The sequence below is a fragment of the Acinonyx jubatus genome, chromosome B4 (assembly GCF_027475565.1).
Source record: "Acinonyx jubatus isolate Ajub_Pintada_27869175 chromosome B4, VMU_Ajub_asm_v1.0, whole genome shotgun sequence".
NCBI classification, from domain to species: Eukaryota; Metazoa; Chordata; class Mammalia; order Carnivora; family Felidae; genus Acinonyx; species Acinonyx jubatus.
In genome coordinates, this window is record NC_069387.1 from 112,679,929 (window position 1) to 112,701,991 (window position 22,063).

Genomic DNA, 22,063 nt, shown 5'->3' on the forward strand with positions numbered 1-22,063 from the left:
ACAGCACATACAGGTGATGCCTGTACAGTTAAATAGGAATTGAGGAAATAGGAGCTGTAAGTCTGAAAATCATTTCTTTACTTCAGTGAAGGGAAGCTTATAAACAGCCAAACCAGTCTCTTAAAGTTTTGCAAATGCTAGTTGCATTCAACCTTTTTAGGATTTTAATCCTAAAGCTTTAGTTTAACTTAATTTAAGCCTTTTGAATTTTCAACTATTGCTTATTCCATTCTAATCTGTGCCTTTTGTAAAAGAAAGAAAATCATTTCAGATGACATGAAATTGTAATCAAGACTTCCATTTTGCACTGTAAGAGTTTCTGTTACCATCCCACCTTAAACAAAGCTCCTTTTTAATTTTAAAATGGAAAAAAATCCCAGTGTCAGAACACAGCAAATACAAAATAAATACCAGGGAATAGAAGAGGCAAGACAAGCTTACAGTGAGTTAAGCAGGAGTTAAGAACATGGGCTACAAAGACAGAAGGCTGCCCCTGTTTCTTTGCCTGTAAAATGGGGGCAATAAATACTGCTGCTGCTGGGATTATTCAAATGTGATCATGAAAAGCACCCAGCACTGAGTGATGTTCGGTAATGACTAGTTATGATTATCACTGGAAAGACACAGGAAGGGATCATTTGTCATGATCAGTTGTACCTTGAGAGACAGAACTTACTTTATGATAATACTGTGAGTCAGCTATAAGGGAAGTCAGCAAGCTCCCTGTACCACACCCCTATTCCACTGCCTCCCATGAAAAGACTGAGGGAAAAGAAATATCCTGCAGAGGGAAAGTTGGTTCCCCTCTCTGATGGCTCCAAATATTTGAAAATAATACAAGAAATAGCTCGTGTACTATTAGTTCTAGGTAAGACAAGACTGTGCTCAGTGAACTAAACAGATTAACCTGAAATTGGACTCTGATCCCCAAGGAAACAGGCTGGTATAGCCCAGTCCTTACTGGCCCTGCAGAGGAAAAACACCATGTGTCTATCTCAACTGTGATCTGGTTGGATATGATCTAAGCTCTGAACAGTGCCTAAGCGCATTTCAGATGCATAATACCTGTTAGACAATACTAAGCAGGGAGCTTTAGGGAGGGGGAGGCTGCACCCTAATACTGAGGAAATACTGAGGAACTGACACCGGAAATGAAGATCCAGCATTGTAATTCTGCCTTCCTCTATTCCATCATTTTAGTCAGACAAATTTCCTTTTCTCTTAGCTGTTTCTCAAATAATTACAAAAACTAACTCAATAAATTAACTAACAAAAAAGTAAGGGGTGGTTATTTATATGATAGAATTCTTCCATTCAAATCATTTGTTGCAGAATTCCTTTTAAAATAAAACCCTTCCCTCACAGTGTGAAAATTCACAGCCCTTCCCAAGCACCCGGCCCTCTCCATTACTCCTCTAACTACTTGAGGAAAAGAGCAGGAAAGGAGCAGGAGGGCAGACCTCCAATGAAAACTTCCTTGTTAATAATATTCCATGTTTGTTTAAGTGCTTTATAGTTTTAATGCACTCTCAGATCCACTGTGGTCTTTTATGAAATGGTATAAACATACTATACCTATTTGACAGATGAGAAAAGTGACATTTACTGATCGGTGCAGTAAGACCTGAACCCAAGATCTTTTCAACCAATGCAATGGTCTGGGACCTGACACGAGTGGTCCCAGGTTCATGCTCACCAGTTTTCTGTGCAGTTTTTTCTTCCCTTCAGTGAGTCAGTTCCAGGCATCCTCCTCCTTCCTCCTCAGTTAATTCTGATTCATGCCTCACCTCATGTAATTACTAAATGGGAAAGATTTGAGTAAACCAACATCCAATCAACTAATATTCACTGAACACAAACTAGAAGCCAGACCTTTGAATTTTTAAGCAAAGGGAAACTTAATCTTCTCTATCATTCAGAAAGACTATGGTGAGATTAATCACTTTATCAATTTTTAGAACCAATTATCTAAAAATAATATTTGCATATTGGTCAAAATGGAGTCCCTAGCTAGATGTGTTCAGTCCCTCTTTATAAATCTGGAAACACACTTCAAGTGGCTTCTGTAAGAAAGTAAGGCTTGGACAATGTCTCTGCATAGACTTGATAAGATTTCCAAGTGTGCCATGGTAAAAATCTCATTTCTTAAATCACTCATTCAACATTAGCTTACTGTACAAACTTGCTTGTGCTTGGTTCCGGAGGTAAGAAAGTGATAAAGTTAGATGCAGCAGTCATGAACCTGAAGGAGGTTAGAATCTAGAACAGGAAGACCAGTGCCCTACTCTGGACTCACCAAGGGTCCCCAGGTTCTGAATGGTCAGGCCTCACAACCCTCTGGGCCAAAGGTGGAACCCAGCTACCCGCACCCCGTCTGCAGCCACATGGGCCTTCTCTCATTTATATGAACTCTCCTGGCTCCTTCTCCCACTGGACTCTATATAAGTCCCAGTTTCCTCAGCTTTGAAGTTCACCAGGCTCTTGGTGGCCTTAGCTCCACTTCCTCCTTCAGCCCTGAGCTCCTGACCTGCTGCCCTCAGGAAGCCTTTTCTGACTTGCAGGTCTGGTCATATCTGCCTATGAAACCCTCTACCACCTTCAACCTAATCACATTGGTAGTTTTACATGCACTTGTCTGATTGTTTGATATTTGACTGTCTGCTCTCAGGTGCTTAAAATCCTGACAGGGCTGGGATTGGTTTTAGATGCCAGTGCCTGGTACACAGTAGGCCCTCTAGGAATGAAAACGGAACAGTCAAGTATGTGTGGAACTAAGTAGCCTGGGCTCTGTGGAGGGGTCAGGGTGGACTGGGTTAGCTTCTTTAACACTGGGCCTCCCAGATCCTATCTTAACCCTTGAATGACACTCTGAAATGGAAAGATTGTTTGGTCAAGTCCCCAGAAGACTAAACTCCTGGACAGCAGAAATCCCATTATATTTAGTGCTGTGGCCCCAGTACCTAGCTGCCTGTCACTGAGCATGAAATACACGTGCAAAACACTTCATAAATATTAGTCATTGCCAGTATTAATGAATACATTCCGGAGGGTGGGTCAAGTGGAAGATGTTATCCACAGCTTCAAAGAAATATTTAAGACTGAATGGACTCTCACAAGACTCCAACCGGGGGGGGGGGGGGGGGGGCATCTGCGTGGTTCAGTCGGTTGAGCTTCCGGCTCAGGTCATGAGCTTCCGGTTGGTGAATTCGAGCAGGCCCTTCCCTGGCAGCGTAGGGTCTGCTTGGGGTTCTCTCTCTCTCTCTCTCTCTCTCTCTCTCTCTTTCTCTCTCTCTCTGCCCCTCTCCAGCTCTCTAAGTAAATAAACTTAAAAAAAAAAATACAAACGACCCCCTAACCAAAGTGTTGTTTTTTTTAAGGAAAAAAAAAAAATTTGCCTGCCCTCTTTCCTCTGGAAAGCAAACAAAACCCCCAAAGCAACACCCCCCCCCCCCAAACAAAAACCTCTCAACCAACGTCTTCCCCTTTCCGGGCCTTCACCTTCGTGTCTCCCCGCACTTCATGAGCGAACTCTGGGCGTCAGTCACTGCGGAGACTGCAATCGCTGCGGTGCAGCCAGGCATTTCCTGACCCGGGTGCAACTTTGTGAGGATGTACGCAGTTGGACCTCCTCTCCTTGAGATGGCATTTATGGGAGATGGGAAAGTGGTGGTGTTTATAAACAGGCAGGGAGGGGTCTTTGCCTCTTAGCTGACATTTTAGCCGGCCACCTCCATCCGGCGTTTGGAGGCGGCAGCCCCAGCCCGCAGGTACCGCGGACCACTGGACGCCACGCGGCCGAGGCCCCTCCCCCGCCGCAACGGTCCTGGCACGCAGGCGCGGTGGCGCGCGCGGGGCGGGACGCGCAGGGGCGGGGCTGCGCGGGCTCACTTAAATACAGAGCCGGTGGGGGCGGTGCGAAGCTGCCGCGGCGCTGCTGCCCGGTTGCCGCGAGTCCTCGCAACTGCCTCCTTGTGGCGTGAGCTTCCAGCCTCGCTCTTCCCCCGGCGGCGGCGGTGGCGGCAGCAGGAGGAGGAGGGAGCGGAGGCGAGCGGGCGGCGGGCTCCATGGAGAGCGGCGGACGCTCGGGCAGAGGCGGCTCTTCCTCTCCTACACCCGGGCAGCAGTGACCGGCGCTTGCGCCCTCCTCCGCGTCGAAGCGGCCGCCGGCTCCGGGACTGACCGGCCTCGCTGTCACTCCCCGCGCCGCCGCCTCGCCTCCCGGCGCCCCTGCGCCCCGACTCGCCCGCGCCCCAACTCCCCGGCGGGGTGGCGGCAGCCGGGCCCCCGCGGCGGCGGCCGGAGCAGCAGCGGCAGCAAGAGCCCGCCTCTATGATGAAGTTCAAGCCCAACCAGACGCGGACCTATGACCGCGAGGGCTTCAAGAAGCGGGCGGCGTGCCTGTGCTTCCGGAGTGAGCAGGAGGACGAGGTGAGGGCGACCAGCCCGCTCTGCGCCTCCCGCGGCGGCGCCGGGGCAGGCTGGGGGGTGGGGGCCAGGGCCGGTCGGGGTGGGGGTCTTAGCCCTTCACCTTGCTCACCCGACCCTTCGTCTGGCCACCAGGCTAGGAGGGATTAGCCCCCTCCTTCTTTCCCTCCCGCCCTTCCTCCCTCCTTCCTTCCTTTCTCTGGGTTGATAGAGGAGACAAAGGGGCTCGCCCAGCCCAGTGTTCTGCCGGGCCATGGTGAGGACCTGAGGCCGAGACGCCTCCTGGCCGGCGGGAAGGTCCCGGGCCGTATAGGTCGCTTCGGGCGGGAGTCACCATTTTAACTAGCGAATTGAGTATAAAGCCAGATAAACCTTGAGTGCTAACGGAGGCGGCAGAAATGGCGTGAGTGTTGCAGTCCAAGCCCTTCTGCCTCTGTTACATTTCCCTTCCATGTTACGGCAATTTGCGGTTTCGGATTAAATCTAGGGATGTTTGTGGAATAGCCAGGCAATCCCCGTGCTTTAAAATAAAACCCCATTCGGTCTAGTTTTCTCAATCCCACTCTTAAGTGGACCTTTTAACTCGCAAGCACTTGGCATAATTTATTTATATATATATATACATATACATATACACATACACACACACACACACATATATATATTTAAAGGCCTCTTTTTAAAGTTTTCTGACTGTAGAAAGATGGCTAGTGAAAAATGTGGAATAATGCCTGAGGAAGAAGATGGACTAGAGGTGGGCAGAGTTGCCATTTTCAGACCATAACCTCTAGCTCTGAGCATATTTATCACGGCTTCTTAACTTTGCTGTATTTGGCTTGACATCTGGAGACGAGCAGCCTTTCTTTTTCTGAGAGTAAGCAGCCAGTCTTTAATTTACCTTTCTTCATTGGGTTGATAGTGAGGCTCTCAAGGTTTTCCTGGAGAACAGTTTTTCCTTCTTTCAGTTCCATTTAATTTAAAATGGTTCACTGTTTTAAATTTACTTAAAGCAAGGTGGCCAAGAAAATATTTTATAAAGCATTGCCACTCCTCTCAATCGGATAAGCATCTGACTTCGACTCACGGTTGGTGGGTTTGAGCCCCGCATTTGGCTCTGTGCTGACAGCTCAGAGCCTGGAGCCTGCTTCGGATTCTGTGTCTCCCTCTCTCTCTGCCCATCCCCTGCTCATGCTCTGCCCCTCCCCCCCCATAAACATTAAATTTGTTTTAGGGGTGTCTGGGTGGCTTAGTTAAGTGTCAGAGTCTTGGTTTCGGCTCAGGTCATGACCCAACAGTTTATGGGTTCAAGCCCCATATTGGGGTCCGTGATGGCAGTGTGGAGCCTGCTTGGGATTCTCTCTCTCTCTCTCTCTCTCTCTCTCTCTCTCTCTCTCTCTCTCTGCCTGCCCCTCCCCTGCCTCTCTCTCAAAAATAAATGCATAAACTTAAAAAAAAATTTTTTTTTTTCATTTTTTAAAGCATTGCCACTCCTAAAATGATTAGACCGGGAAAAAATTAATCTGAATTCTGCTTCCATAACCAACTGTGTCCAATAAAATACCAGGCTAAAACTGGAGACAGGAATTTAATGGCTTCCTTATTGCTAATCCCTGCAGTTAGGATGAATATGACATAGTGTACACTCTGTGGTGTAGTCGTTCTTACTCTATGACCTGAGGCCACTTAGGAGAGCTAGAAACTAGAAGGAGATAGGTTTTTGTGGGGTTGTTTTGTTTTGTTTTTAACATTTACAGAGTAACAGTCAATAAGCATTAAGTGCATCGAGGCCCCGTTAGGAAAAAACAAACTTTGAATATAGAAGCATATAATAGCCCAGAGTGATCAAGATAGGTCAAGGACCTTGTCTAATTTGCTCACTATTGTGTAATCGCATTCTTAGTTGAGTGTTTTTACTGTGTGGGACTTGCCTGAAGACCTTTTAAGTTTGCTGCATTTAATCCTCTTTGTGCTGGTCTGTAGGTGAGGAGAGGGTTGCAGGGCCTAAGTACTTTGCCCAAATGACATAATTAGGAAGTGGTAGAGTCGGAATTCAGGATCCAGTCCCTGTTTCTGATGCTGGGCTCTTGGCACAGGGCTCCATGGCAATTGGGTGCACACTGTTTGCTGAATGAGAGATTTTGTGAGGCTGAGCTTGGAAGCCTTTCTGGAAGTGATGACTTTGAAGTCTTGCCATAACCTGAACTTGGAATTCAGGCTTTAAAAACGGTTCCCAGGGGAAGATATAGGAAATAGGAAATTGAAATGATCTGCATTGTGTGAATGGTAAAGCAAAGCCTGAAGAACACTTCAGAAATTCCTGTAGCAGATAAAGGAGTTATTTCTGTGCTTGGAAATTGTTCCTACTGTAATAAATGCTAAATTCCTAGCCTCGAGTTGAGTCCACAGACTAGTGCCATTAGATAAAATGAAGTAAGGAGGAAGCTCTGGAGCATTTATTAGAGAAATCTGTTATGTAAATAAATCTGGTACCGTGCAGGTTGAGAAACCAAGTCAGTTGGTTAGAGAATATGCTGTGAGGGAAGGCTCTGGAATTCTCTAAGTAAAATGCACAGCCAACTTTAATGTGTGGTCTAGGATCTTCATTTTTGTAGTTGTATATAGTTGAGGCTCCTTCTATTATATAATAGTGACAAAGATGAACCTGTTAGCTTTCCTGAACATCTTGCTATTTTGCTGTGAATTTGATTTCACTCTTTTGAAATTACGTTGGTAGCCTTCCAAGGATAAGATACAAAACAGCCTGAATCCACCTCTTTAGCTAATAGATGAGACTTTTTCCCCCTCCTGGGTTAATAACACCTAGATCCCTGTTGGGAGATTTAAATGTATGCTTTATTTAAGGATGAAATGTTTATAAAGTATAAATTGAAATAAAATAAGGATTGCTGTTTGACCACAAAAAGTTATGCAGTGCTCCAGGATGGCTCTCCTTGTACTGAAGGATTTCTCAGTAGCCCTTAGTTGAGAACAGATTGTTTTAGGGAAGAAACAGCAGTCTATGTTCTCTTGGGGGTGGTTTTATTATTTGCCCATTTTGTCTTCCCCGCGAGGTAAATAAGCATTAGGATTTGTATAGTAAGAAATTAGGCAGCAGAGTTAACTTGTCCCAAGATCATGGAAGCTGGCAGATCTTTTTGAGCCCAGGTCCTTTATTTCTAAATCTCCTGTTCATTTGATCCTCTCTCTGGTTCTGTAGGGAGCCACCCTTAGTTTTGGTGGTTGGGCTTCCACACAAGCCCACAAATAAGCATCCCATAGAGTAGCTGGGATACTGTGTTTGTACAGTGAAAGAGGACAGTACATTCACAAAAGGTAGCCAGAAATGGATTCTGTTCAACACATTTGCATATAACTGAACAGGGATGCAGAGATGAAAAGTATCAGCTCCTAAGAAACATAGGAGTAAACATAGGAGAAACATTCTGTAGTGTTTGGACAGACAGAAACTGACATAAAGGGAAATCAAGTAGGGGAAGAGTACCATCAGGTACTGACAGCAGGGTTAAGATCACTGGAGCTGGATTTCAGTGAGTGAGAGAGGAAGGACCAAGCATCACAAACAGAGCAAGACTTGGGGCTGTGGACTAGTTGAACTGCAACTTGGGATGGCATTGAACAAATAATGGTTGAAAAAGAGCACCTTAATATATAAGGCTAAGGAGTTGCTAGGCAAGACAGGAACATTTACATTTTAAATGTATTCAAGCTTGAGGATGATCTAGCAGCAATATAAGATAGAGTGCTGAAAAGAGAAACAGAAGTGACTTTGATTCTGGGTGGAATCCAGGCACAGTTGTGAGAAACACTAACAAAACTCTCTTAAGAACTGCCTATTACTCTTCCACTTGGACTTACTGCCCTAATTAGCTTTTAAGCTCCTTGAGCCAGGGACTGCATTCTACCACCTGCCAAATGCCAAATGTGTATTAACTAAAATGTCTGAATTCTACAAAATCATGCACTAAGACTTGGTTGGGAAAAGCAGTCTTAAAACCTGTGGGACTCTAAAACCAGAGCTCTAATAAAAACAATCTTAATAAGAAATGCTAGTACAGTATTTGTACGTATGTGTATATGTACTAACATTTGTATGCTTGGGGTCAACAGGCAGTCTGCCTTTTCAGATAAACACTCTGGGGCTCATACTTCTGCAGAAGTCCTTTTAGATTTAAGGCTCTGAAGATACTTGCTTCAAGCGGAGACCACTTTCTAATGAAAATTAAATAACTATCTGAAGGCAATCTTTTCTAAACGGAGGGAAATAACATCTATGCCTGCAGCTTTCCTAGACATAAAGGGCTTCTTGGGCCACTTAAGCGGCCACTTCCTTCAAGGGAAGGCATTTTTGTACAATTTGCATCTGTTTTAGGCTTTTGGTATATATCACGAAGGCTTTCTCCAGTGTGTGTAAAAGCTAAGCCCATCATTTCAAGACATTGATGTGCTGCAAGAAAATGTCATGATCAGTCCATTTAGCATTCTTCTATCTACCAATCCCATAAGGATGGTCCCTGATTTACAATGATTCAACTTGTGATTTTTCAACTTTATGATGGTATAAAAGCAATACGCATTCAAGAGAAACTACTCGAATTTGGAATTTTGATCTTTTCTTGTCTAGCAGTAATCTGAGTTAAACACATTTTCCCAAAATGAGCTGTTATTTCTGACCCTCCTATACAACTGTGCCTCAATAGTCCAAAAAGTAGGACTATTAACTTGTTTAATAGTAGCAGTAGGTAGCTGGTTAATGGATACAGTAACCACTGCCATAACTTAAGATCTTTTAAAATGTCTGTGTGCATACTGGGTGTTCCTAATAATATACTGCTTGCTGGCCTAATTTTGATTAAGAGCCCCTAATACAGTTAACTGTGGTGAAGTAGTTTTAAACCATTCATGCATCCTGGTTCATGATAGCATGTGAAGAAAGAACAAAAACCCCAATACAGCTTCTAAATAGCTACAGTTTAAAACTCTTCATTCCTAATTTAGGGATCACTTGAGGGGTTTTCCGGATAGCCTTTTTTTTTTTTTTTTTTTTTTTCCTGGGAAAGAAATAGTCATTTGTAGTGACTAGTTGTTCCCAGAAGCAAGCTGTGACCAAGAACAGTTATAAGAGTGAAAGCTGAAACACAAATGGCATTTGGGGGCCACTTGGTGTATACAGCTAAGAATTTCATTTACCTCCATGCTCAAATCTTGAACAGCATTTTTTTAGTTTACAAGCTCTTACACACCTCCAGTAAGGAGGACTTACTAGGTGATAGTAGGGTTTTGAATCTATACTGTAGATTATTCCAATTCACAGACAAAGTGTTGTCTAGTAAGACTCAGGGCTGGTTCCAAGTAGACCATTATCACTACACTACTGCTACTTAAAGTGAGAAGTACTTATATAACAAATGCTTAAAACATTAGGAATCGAAAAAGACAAGTGTGGGAAATGGCTTCTTAACAATGACAGGTGAATGGTGTTTTATGTTGAATGTTGGATACACATGGAAGGAAGGTTGAGGTCAGATAGTATAGTAGCAGGAATGCTTATATGAAGGTGGGCAACAGCACTGCCTTTGAGGTTGACTGTGATTCAAGTCTAATTCTGCAGCCTGGTGGATTGACTAACCTTTTTATAAATCTTTCCTTTGGACTCAGCTCTGGCCTATCTGGAAAGTTGAATGCCTGCTTTCCTCTCCATCACCTTGTCACTAATGTGGCAGACTGTCATCTTGTTGAATACACAAAATGTAATATACCTACAAAGGTAGTTGAAAAGGAATTTAAAACCTATGAACAACCAGGTCTGGATTTGTCAGCTGTTGGTGTATCCCCTTACTAAGATTTTATAACCTAAATAATGTTTTTAGAGCGTTACCAAGCATGCTGAAGTACAGATCTAGTAGATTGGGGATGTTGTAGAAATGTTTAGATGGCTCCCCCCCCCCCCCCCGAGGATATGGAATAATAATGATTTGTGATACAGTTCTTTACAGTTCTTCTAACATGTAGTAGGGATTTTAATGGTCTTTGCTTATGCTATTCAAATTCATTTCTTCTACCCTGCTAGGTAATCACCACCACTCCCCACTCCATAAACAAACAACAAACATAATGTGGCCTTGACCTCACTTGAACTTCGAATGAAGTACTCTAGATGAGTAGGCAAATTCATAATGAAACATACTGGTTTTCAAATCTGTTTCATTACCAAAGGCTCATTATCAAATGTTTTAAACTAGTAGTTTAGATGCTGATCATTCTATACCACAGGTATTAATTACTCATTTATTTTGGAAAGATACATTTGAAGTTAATGGTTTGATCAAATTTAATCATTTTGAAATGTCAGGGGATTCTTGCACGATAAGGTCTCAGTTTCTGCTAAATCGTTTGTCCAAAACCATACAGATCTGTCTTCATGAGGCTTTAGAAAAAGTAATTTATGAAGGGAACTGTGGAAGCATGTAGGTATTTCCTGTCACTGACTTTTGGAAGACAAGTTCAGTCATATGTGAATTATGTCCTGTAGACTGCAGATTAAAGATTTGATTTCAGTTAGAAGCATAAGTGTTCAGAAAAGCAGGCACAGACTATACTAATGGGTATTCAACATTATTAACCTTATATAATTTATCTCTTAAATACTATCTTGGGACAGATGGGAATTATCATTGACCTAGATATATGACACTGAATTTCATTTTTTCAGGACTCCAACATTATGAATATTGATGGTTTTGAAATTCCTTGTTTACTAAATAAATAAGAATGTAGTTTTCCAGTTAGCAAGCCCCTGCAGTGTCGTGTCCCATTATGAAGGTAATCAAGGAAGTTGGACTTGGGTAGTTAAGAATTTCATCCAACCTACTCGGCAATGAAAAAGAATGAAATCTTGCCATTTGCAACAACATGGATGGAACTATGCTAAGTGAAATAAGTCAGAGAAAAACAGATACATGTTCTCACTCATATGTGGAATTTGAGAAACTTAACAGAGGGAAGAAAAGGAAAGGAAAAAGAAGTTACAAACTGAGGGAGTCAAACCATAAGAAACTCTTAAATACAGAGAACAAACAGGGTTGATGGGGGGATGGGGAGAGGGAGAATGGGTGAGGGGCATTGAGGAGGGCACTTGTTGGGATGAGCACCGGTTGTTGGATGTAAGTAATGAATCATGGGAATCTACTCTCGAAGTCAAGAGCACACTACATACACTGTATGTTAGCTAACTTGACAAGAATTTATATTTAAAAAAAAATAATAAGAATTTCACCCAGGCAATAAAAACTAGATTGTCCGTAACCCCACACCTAGTGACCAGGAAAAGAAGCCTCCAACTCTGCAGTCAGAAACAGTAGTTACAGTTTACTTTTCCCTTGATGCAAGACATATGCTTTTATACCTCAAGCATTTTTTATTTTAACTTAAAAACTTACACTTGCCAATCTCAATATATAGGCCAAAGCCTTGGAATACCATAGATATTTGGTAAGCTTCCTTTTTGAGTAAAACAAAAGATGAAATCTGATTCGCAGTCTCACTTTGTTTAAAAAATTTTAATTGAACTTTGAACACTTGCAGGCTCTTTCTGGATTTTTAAATTTCCTTTTTACAGTAGTCTCATCCATATTTAATTTGATAGCAGTTTTTAATAATAACCTACCTTTAATCTTTGCAAAGTCTTTTTTGATAATTCCTTTTTGCCCTCATTTCATCACTAATTCTCAATAATTATAAAACTAATGCAACTGGCAAAATTTGGGGGGAAAGCCTAGTTCTTGGTAAGCTGATGCAATTCAATTAGTAGGAAAGCAGAAGAGCTAGAAATGGCCAACATCGAGTGCTTAGGCCAGGATATAAGGTATTTAAGTGTCATAAACACTCAGTAATTCTACAAGGATAGGTGCTTGGAGGAAACTGGGGTACTGAATGGTAGATTATCAGCCCATCATTGGGTGCATCAAGGAATGAAATACATCTTGGGTATGATCTGTACAGTTGCAAAACATCTTTGAGTTTAAACCAGTATTTGCTAATTCTTGCTAGATTTGTTTATTCTGGCTCTTTAGTTTCTAATTTTGATATGTAAGCCCTGTTTGCTAATACTTTAAATTTAAAGCTGTTTTATGTTTCATTTGACCAAAATTGCTATATTTGGACTTGGTGATACCCTCATAGTCAGCCATTCATATTTTAGCTAAGGCTTTATCAGCTGTTGTTAATTTACAGTGCTTTCTCTGGACTTGCATTGTTTTGCCAGTTATTTGTTTGAAGGAATGAAGCTGGCAGAAGCAATGGAGTCCTATCCAGGTAAAGGATGAGAGAAACAACACTCAGACCCCTTGAGCATTAATTGAGCACTGCTCTGCGATGATGGTGTGTCCATAGGCAAAAGTGTGCTGCTTTGTTTTCAGATTGAGGGGATAGGGGCCTGAATAGACGTTCCCTTATCTTCCAACTCAGTGTGTTCAAGGCTGGGGGAAAGGTGGGGGTTGCTGAACTCCTGAGTTGCTGAACCCCGGGAGTTACTGTCATCCTGGAACTTTTCCGTTGGGGAAGGCTGAGTTTCTGGCAGCCTCCTCAGGTGGGAGGTGAATCCTTGTGCTGGCTATGAACTCTCAAGTGCCAGCAGTTCCTGCGGCAGTAGAGTGGGAGCTGGGCAGATAGGACCACCGGCATGTCAGAAGACCAGTACACATCAGGGATCATACTTTGCTCTGAATTGATTGATTTATCTGGAAAGAATGTTCTGTGTTTACTTAGAGATAATATACTAAGGGAATTTTGTAACCAGTTTTTGTTCAAGTTGGTTAAGACACCTGTTACTTCATATAAACATCCTTTGCTTATTTATCATAGTAGCCAAGCCTTTGTTGCTGTTTTAAGTTGGGTGCATTTCAACCTAACCTAGCCCACAAATTTTCATGTAGAAGATGGGTATATAATACTTGTTTCAGGTACTGTTTAAGTAGTGAACCTCTAGGATACTCTGTGGTAATGTTTGTTTTTTAAAAAGCATTTGCAAATTTAAAGGTTAATGCTATTCTCGATTGGGGTCTGCAGACGTTTCTTATAAAGGGCCAGATAGTATTTTAGGCTTTGTGGACCATGCAGCCTCTGTCACAGCTACCTAACTCTGCTGTTACAGCATCAAAGCAGCCATAGGCAACATGTGAAAAATGAATGAGTGTGGCTGGATTCTCATAAAATTTTATCTGTGAACAGTGGAATTTGAATTTCATATAATTAAAAATATGAAAACCATTTTTAGCTCACAGACTGTACAAAACAAGCAATGCACTCAACTGTAGCTTGCCGTCTCTCCTAGATCATAAATTATAGCTGCCTGCTATCAAAAGAAGTGACTCTTACCCATTTATAGAAGTTTGGAATATGAAGGGTACTTCTTCCCACCTAATCATAAGTGTAAAAATAACAAGAACTCTCTATCTACCAAGCATTGACTTAATTATTTCCCCTATTCCTTTTTCACAGTATCTGTTATCTTTTAAGTATCCTTACTCTTTATAGGTGAGAACAGGGTGACCTGCCTAGGGTCACATATCCTTAAATTTGGAGCGGAAGAATAAGATTCTGTAACTCACGAATAGCAGATATGACCACAAACCTAAGTGCACGCAGTTCTGGGGCTAGTAAACCCAAGTATCCACTTTTATCTTTCATTGGTATCCATGATTTAGGGAATTTTACTAACTGAATCTGGTAGTTGAAGTGATTTCATTAGGTTCAGAATGATTTCGTGGTGTGATTACATTATTGTTGAATTCGGAATTCCAAGAGTGTTTACAAAGGCTGTCAACTGCACTTTCTTGTGGTATAATGTGTACACCTACTAATTTTAATGAAATTACAAATGGGCTAATCAGGAAGGGCTTTCCAGCCTTGTAAAGGGTTGAGAATGTTACATCCATAGTGCTTCGCAGGCTGTGGGGCCTACACTCGCGGTTGGTCTTGCAGGTGCTGTTGGTGAGCAGCAGTCGGTACCCAGACCAATGGATTGTCCCGGGAGGAGGAATGGAGCCAGAGGAGGAACCTGGTGGTGCTGCCGTCAGGGAAGTTTATGAAGAGGTGAGACGAGTAGTAGCAGCTTATTTGCTCTCCTTTCACACACACCGTATTTTGAGATTTTACGGTGTGTTCCCTGTGGCACTTTGGCTATGTGCACTGAGAAGGAGGCAAGGCAGGTCACATGAGTGCTCTTTTTGTTGTCTGACTGAAGATTTTTAAGCAGGTGACCATAGCTAGCATTTTGTTAAGCAGGTATTTGTTAAGCCTGGTAAAAGAGAGCTAAAAATGAATGTAGAAGTCCCCCAGAATTGTGTAACATGCAGTTGTATAACAGGCAATAAGCCTGATCAGTGATCGATGTAGAACAGGATGGCCCTGTCTCAGAGCAAGGTTAATAAATATTACACTGCAATGCACTGCAAGAATGCTCAGAGACATTAATCGTGTGCTGTAATTTTTTCAAATGAGTAAGAAGCAAATTGCTTTTATTCTACTCGTTTTGTCTTAAAGTTCAGTAAAAAGTGGTGCACACGCACATGCACAAAAGCGTACACGGCCTGCTTGTCTTCTTATAGTTGATGATAGAACTTGCTTTCTACTCAGAGACAAAACAGCATATTAAGTGCCATAAGAGTTACTGAACAGCAGTGAGGGTGTATATGGGAAGCACATGCTAATGCTCCCGTTGGGTCTTGGTGTGTAGCTGGAGAGGTTTCAGAGAGATGGGTCTCGAAGGATGAGCAGCTTTCTGAGGGAAGAGCGCGTCCCTAGATAGAGGCAGCAGCGGGCACTGATGCAGTGTGGATCGGCATGGGCTCACACTGCAGTTCCCGTCAGTCTGTCACCTGTCCCAGTCCCGGTAAAGTAATGAGGACTGCAGTAGGAGAGTAACCTATAGGAAGAATTGTACCTCCTAAGCCATGTGAAAAAAGCAAGCAAGAAAGACAGTCCTTTAAGTAAGAAGGGGATTGATCAGTTGGTTCAGAAAAAAAGTCTGTTTTCATTCGTGAAGCTTGCCCCAGATTGGTAGAAAGTCTAATTTTTGGTCAATCCCTGTCATTTCTTACAAAATAAATGACAACAAATCTGATCAGTCTGAACTTGTATATGGAATAAATTAAACCATGTTGTATAGCAAACCATAGGTCATGAATCTTGGCATGGCCAAAAAACCTTCACAGACGCAGGGTTGGTATGGAAGGGCCTATTGTGTTTATATCCTTGAGTTGAAATAGCTAGAAAATAACGTTCGTGTAACCTTTTATGAAAGCTAACAGTTTTACATTGCATCTTTTTTATAATAGGCTGGAGTCAAAGGAAAATTAGGCAGACTCCTGGGAATATTTGAGGTGAGTTACAAAAGTAATCCTTGCTGATAACAGAATTAATGATTCTTTCCTAACTGGCCAGATAATCTGGCAGCAGCCCAAGTTAGACATTCCTTTTATCAGTAAGCAAGTAAGTTATGAGGATTAGGGGGAAGGGAAGTAAAAGTTACCTTTGATGTGCCATCAGTTTTATGCAGCATTACAATTACTTTCATATATGACAATACAGTGGAGCTGATAGAGAAAGACAGATCTCTTGGTTCACTGTATATTGTTTAGGTATAAACTTTTTAGGAGGTACAGTGTCCTCAGTATCACCGAAGGACTTAGGTCTCTTGTGGATACTGTCTGGAAATGTACCCTGTGCCTTTAGTGCATAACATGTAGATGATACACAAATAATGACTTAATCCTTAGAGGACTGTATGAAGGTAAAAAACTCAAGATACAAAGAATAGATGCTAACAGCATAGAATTCTCCTGTATATTATTACTGAAGGCAGAATGGAATTTGTGGAAGGAATTTGGAATTGGCAGGTATTCTGTGGAAGGTAAGGAGAAATGTAGTCAGGTCATGAGACCCAAACTATTCTCAAATGTATTTTCTTCCAAGAGTCAGACATAGATACATGGTATACCTGTATACCTGACACATCGTGACATATTTTTTCAAGATAATATTTAAGGGTTCCTTCAGTCCTTCTGGTAGAACCATATAAATTTGATTTTTAAGGCTTTTTACAGAATTCAGAAATTCAGATTGTGGAGCACTTGGTAGAATTGATGACTCCCAGAATACAATGTTAGTAGTGAAGTTCTTAATATTCACTTTCCCAGAATTCAGCACTTGCCTTACCCAATTGAACAGCACCATCTCCTGGTTGAAATGAAAAATACATTGAAGGTTTTCTGTAATTCAGAATAGCCATGGTACAAATAGCACATTGTCAATATGCTGGTAAGATTTTTGAAGAAAACGTCTCACATTATAAATAAAGCTTTTATAACATAGAAAGATAATAGTATTAACTGCTTTACAAGTGCTATTTACATTTCATAGAATCTGAACAGAAAATAGTAACCAATGTACCTTTCTCCTTAGAAGATATAAGGGAAAATTAGAATTGTCCTGCCTATTCACTCTGGTGATTTCAATGAATTTTTGAACATAGAATAATAAATGTATTTATTTTCCAGATACAGAGATAAGACAATGGGTTCTTAATGACTAGTAATTTTTTGTTAACATTTTTCTTTATTTTTGACAGAGAGAGAGAAAGAGCATGAATGGGGGAGGGTCAGAGAGAGAGGGAGACACAGAATCTGAAACAGGCTCCAGGCTCTGAGCTGTCAGCACAGAGCCCGACACGGGGCTCAAATTCACGGACCAAGAGATCACGACCTGAGCCAAAGTCAGACGCTTAACCGACTGAGCCACATGGGCGCCCCGACTAGTAATGTTTTATGTGAGAGATGCCTCTCATTTTTTGCTGTTCCTATTCCTTCCCAAAGACCTAATACGCTATTTGAATTGAGTGTATTACTCAGGTTGTCTGTGGTGGAAAAAATCGGGGCAATTATCAGGCAACCTGGCTACCTGTCAGTAGAGCACATGACTCTTGATCTCAGGGCCATGAGTTCAAGCCCCACGTAGGATGTAGAAAGTTTACTTTAAAAAAAAGGGGGGGGGGTAACTGTGTGGTTCAGTTGGTTAAGGTCTGACTCTTGATTTGAGCTCAGGTCATGATCTTACAGCTTGTAAAATGGAGCTCGCGTCAGCCTCTGCACTGACAGCCAGAAGCCTGCTTGGGATTCTCTCTCCCTCTAGCTCTGCCCCTCCTGGCTCTCCCCTCTCAAAATAAGTAAACATTAAAAAAGGAAATTAAAAAACCCAGGCAACAATCTGAAGTCCTAGACTATAGTAAACGAGGCTAACTTAAATCGAGATGAAAGAAGTGAGCCCCTTCATTTTAAGACCAACTCATGTTTAATTTCACAAGGTGGCAGTTTTAATATGGGTAAAAAATTGAGTTTCAGCATATAGGACTAAAACATTCCAGAAATGACTAGCCCATTCTCAACCCTGGTTGTGCATAGTTCACCTGGCAGCTTTTAAATTGCCAATACTTAATTGAATTAGTCTCTTAAAAAACACATACATTGAAATCAAAGGTGCTAAATGTTTCCTATGGGGAGCTAATTTCAGCATTTTAAATGTTTTGTGTTACAGAAAACTCCCTTCTGTACTGGGTTAGACAACCGTGTATGCTTGACTATGTGCTAGTCAGCAGTATGCCACAACTGAATTTTTCTCCTCGGAGATGTGTAATGGCTAGTTCCTGTAGATTAAAATGCTTTTCTTTTTATATTCAAGCAGAACCAAGACCGAAAGCACAGAACGTATGTGTATGTTCTTACTGTCACTGAAATATTAGAAGATTGGGAAGATTCTGTTAATATAGGTAAGTTCCCTTTCCTTTTGCCATCCAGAGTCTTAATTCTGCTACTACGCGCTTGTAGAGTTTTCGTCTTAAATTATTTTGGGTTACCTTTTTTTAATAAGATCAGTATGTCCACATTTGAATTACATCAAAATTCTTTCCCCAACATATTATTTATTGTCTAAGCCATTCCAAAAAACAATAAAGCTGTTATTTGTAGGGGAGGAGTGATGGGCATTGTCAAAGGATGTGGCTTATTAGTATTTTTAAGTGACTTTACTATATACTGACCAATGTCATACTGTTTTCTAGGAAGGAAGAGAGAATGGTTCAAAGTAGAAGATGCCATCAAAGTTCTCCAGTGTCATAAGCCTGTACATGCAGAGTATCTGGAAAAACTAAAGCTGGGTTGTTCTCCAACCAATGGAAATTCCACAGTCCCTTCCCTTCCAGATAACAACACCTTGTTTGTGACTGCTGCACAGACCTCTGGGTTGCCATCCAGTGTAAGATAGAGAGAATGGGGAGGGCCTCCCATGTGCAGTCTCACGGGGAGAGGTCTGTATTTTCCTTGGCAAACATCTGAATGACGCCTGCAAACTGTCTGAATTTGCCATGCAGGATTTTCAAACAATTTGCATGTTTTTCAGATGTTTTCAAATCTTTAAAGAAAAAAGTGTAAAATATTTTAATAAGCCAAAGCCATGTGTAATTTTTTTTAGATGCCTTAACTATGCCCCCGGCCCCACCCCACCCCCCATTTTAGTTGTCATTTTTTCACAGCATTTTGTTCAGTTTTTTTTGTCCATTTGATGTCAGTCTGTGGTTTTTGCCAGATCACCTTACTTGTGGGTATATTTTCCCTCTAAGTTATTTTCTCATTCACAGCATTAAGGTATTCAACAAATTCTGTTTGGAGATTTATGAAAATAATTCTTGATATTAAATGAATCTACTGGTCCATAAACTTGTTTCATAGGATCACAGTTTTAATTCATAAATTCCAGACTTGGACTTTATGGTTCAATAACTGTTTTGACAAAGGACTTAATTTACTATTTTCAGAAATTTAACTCATTTGTCTGTTTTCACAACTGGTATTATGTCACTAGCTACCCGATATGGCCAATTCCTACCCCCCCCCCCCCCCGTCCCACCCCATAACTCAATAGTCCTTTAACACAAAGTTTAACTATATAGAGTGGTTTTTAGAGAGGTGTTGTAAGAAAAATGCACGCAGTAAATACATCTTATCATGAAAAACTGTGTTCATGGAACTTGAGTTAGCATGCTAGGTTGCCAATTCCTTTTATCTATAACCTCTTTACACAGAATACTTGATTGAGAACCAGAATACCCTTGATGTAAATTCCTTTTAAAGATATATTTCCAGTTTTTGAACTTACTGACCCCTCTTCAGTTAAACTTGCTGGTACTACTAACCACAGGATTAGAGTCTAACCTCAAATGCTGATCAGTGGTGACTGCATCACAATTGAGTAAAATGGCCTTCTTACTGTTCAGCTGTTACACACTTAGGACACCTCAGAATGTCTCATCTTTTATAGATTGCCAATAAGTACTGTTTATCCTGTAACTAACTTTTGGGGCACTGGAACATACCTGAGCTAAGAATTTCGTCTTAACACTTGTCTTTAGTACTCACTTACCATCAAGAATCCCATTGAAAAACACATAAGGTACCCTGTCTGAAACTCCTGTACTCGCCGACCGCCAAGTCACAAATGAAATGGGAGGAAAACAAACTTTGAATAAGACATGGGGTTCGGGGCGAGTGAAAGATCTTTCTCTATGTAGACGTTAGCCTTGTAAATATTGTAACTGGTGAGTATAGAGTAGAAAGTAAGTATGGTTGTACATTTGTTCCACAAATTGTTAACCTTTATAATTGCTGCTAAATAGCGCTGTTACACTTAAGAAAAATCAGTGCCATTGTTCCGAAAAAGATCTTGTGCCATAAATGCAGCTGAACTAAATATAAGCATTAGTTCACAAGTTAATGCTGTCAGAGGAATAAGCAAAGTAGAAAAACTTTTAACCAATGACATTTCATTTGAAATTATGTAGTGTGATCAAACATGATCATCCAGAGTTTTTATATTTTTCTTTGTACAGAGGTTATCCATTCTGGGTGTTTTTAAAAGAAACATTTTAAATCCACAGATTGACACTTTCTATCACTCTTCAATGGACTAGGATTTTTTTTCAGTAATCTGAAATTTCTTTAAATTACATACCTTAACACAGCAGAGAAACTGGATTTTGTATATAAAACTGTCCACCTGAAATGCTGTCACAAGTACTGGGGGAGGGAGGTTTCTTGTACATGATATTCTTAGAGGTAATAATGCATGAACTTATTTTATAAACTCTTGGACTATGTATTTGACATGTAAAATATGTACAGTATTAATGTCTGCCACCTCTTAAAAGTGAGCCTATAAATATTGTTGTATAATTTTCTTTGGTCAAAAGCATTTGGACTAAGTAGTGCCACTCGGGTCAGGATTTTCTTCAGTGCCATTTAGCAAACCAACTGTCTTTAGTCTATGCAACTAGCAAAAATTGGTATGACACAACAGAATACAGTTGTTACACTTCGAATTTCACATGAGGGATTCTTTACTATTCTTCTGGGACCCAGTCTAGCAAAACTAGAGGAAAGGCCCTAAGATTTCTGTTAAGAGAAAAAGCCTACATTTTCAGGCTCAACAGTTGAATCTACTACACATAACAAATAGTGTCTACTATCTCAACCCTCCAAAGTTTACACTGTTGGGAATCATTTGTGCTTTCTGTGGGGTAGTTGGATAAAATTGGCAGCTAAATTTTTCAGTCCCATGTGCCTCCTAAATAAAAGAAATAACTAAGTTACAAGTTGACTTGCAGACACAAAGTAGCAACTATCCTGAATAATTGTTGTTGGGGAGTTTTGTGTGTGTGGCTTTTTTTTTTTTTTTTAAATAAACAGGTGAAATATTCCAAACGGGCACATGCCATTCAATTTTCTGTCAATCACAGTTGTATAAAGTAGCAAAACTGAAGGGGTGGGGGGCGTGGAGATGACTGTTGTATACACTCTAAATTGCCTTGCATGGTCTCATTTGAGATAATTGGTGTAAGAATCTTGACTTTTTTTATATTTGGAAACCAAATAAAAATGGAAATAAATTATCTTTTTTTTTTTTTTAACATAACTGAACATCGTCCAAGTGGAAAACTTGTTTGGCATTCCATTGTAAAAATTTTACTGTTCTCTCGTTGATGGGTCGTAAAGGTCATCTCTCAGTTTATATTTTATACACTTCCCACTTCCTAACTGGGTTTAAAGGAACTTCCTGCCAGTCAGGTGTTACCTGCCATTACTCTCCCAAATGGATATTTGTCTTACTAGATACCATTCTCATGGTGTCATGCTATGGTTGTCTTATTTATTGCCATTTCTGTTCCTCTGTAGATTTTGTTTCTTAATAATTTTCAAGTTCTTCTAGACTTTATTCCGTTAAGTACTCTGCTATAACATGCTGCAGATAACTTTATATACTACCATCACTTCGCTGTTTTAGAAGGGTAAATGGCTAGTCACCTTGTCCACCATTGTATTTCCCCAAAATACTGTTTGCCCAAGACCAACTTAAGAATCCTCATGTAAAAGTTCCATTCAAACCTCATTTGGCTTTTGACTAGGACTATTGCGGGGGGCGGGGGAGCCTGGCATCTTCCAATACTGTCTTCACACTGGGATACAAGAATTCTCTGCAGGTACCTCTACGCTGAACTTCGTAGACAAACCCTAAA

The 22,063-nt window shown here is 41.1% G+C and overlaps 2 protein-coding genes across 3 annotated transcripts in view; one reads left to right on the forward strand and one right to left on the reverse strand.

The window, feature by feature from the left end:
- Positions 1-3,762, reverse strand: part of EEA1 (early endosome antigen 1) — a 492,836-nt gene extending 489,074 nt beyond the window's left edge. The window contains exon 1 of the mRNA XM_053226593.1: positions 3,499-3,762. The gene's annotated coding sequence lies outside the window, so the exon portion shown is untranslated. The remainder of the gene's footprint in view (positions 1-3,498) is intronic.
- A 533-nt stretch (positions 3,763-4,295) lies between these two features.
- On the forward strand, positions 4,296-21,439 carry NUDT4 (nudix hydrolase 4). 2 transcript variants are annotated; one of them, XM_027071105.2, is made up of 5 exons: positions 4,296-4,428; positions 14,425-14,535; positions 15,780-15,824; positions 18,178-18,265; positions 18,557-21,439. In XM_027071105.2, exons 1-5 carry the CDS (start codon positions 4,330-4,332, stop codon positions 18,757-18,759), a joined length of 546 nt encoding a protein of 181 aa, XP_026926906.1. In that variant the 5' UTR covers positions 4,296-4,329; the 3' UTR covers positions 18,760-21,439. The 2 variants fall into 2 exon arrangements, with proteins under 2 accessions (XP_026926906.1, XP_026926907.1); XM_027071106.2 differs by having other exon boundaries at positions 18,181-18,265.
- Positions 21,440-22,063: the final 624 nt, after the last annotated feature.

Coding starts and splice junctions, on each gene's coding strand:
- NUDT4 (XM_027071105.2), top strand. CDS start 4,330: ATGATGAAGTTCAAGCCCAACCAGACGCGGACCTATGACCGCGAGGGC. Junction 4,429..14,424: donor GGAGTGAGCAGGAGGACGAG/GTGAGGGCGACC, acceptor TTGGTCTTGCAG/GTGCTGTTGGTGAGCAGCAG. Junction 15,825..18,177: donor GACTCCTGGGAATATTTGAG/GTGAGTTACAAA, acceptor TTTATATTCAAG/CAGAACCAAGACCGAAAGCA.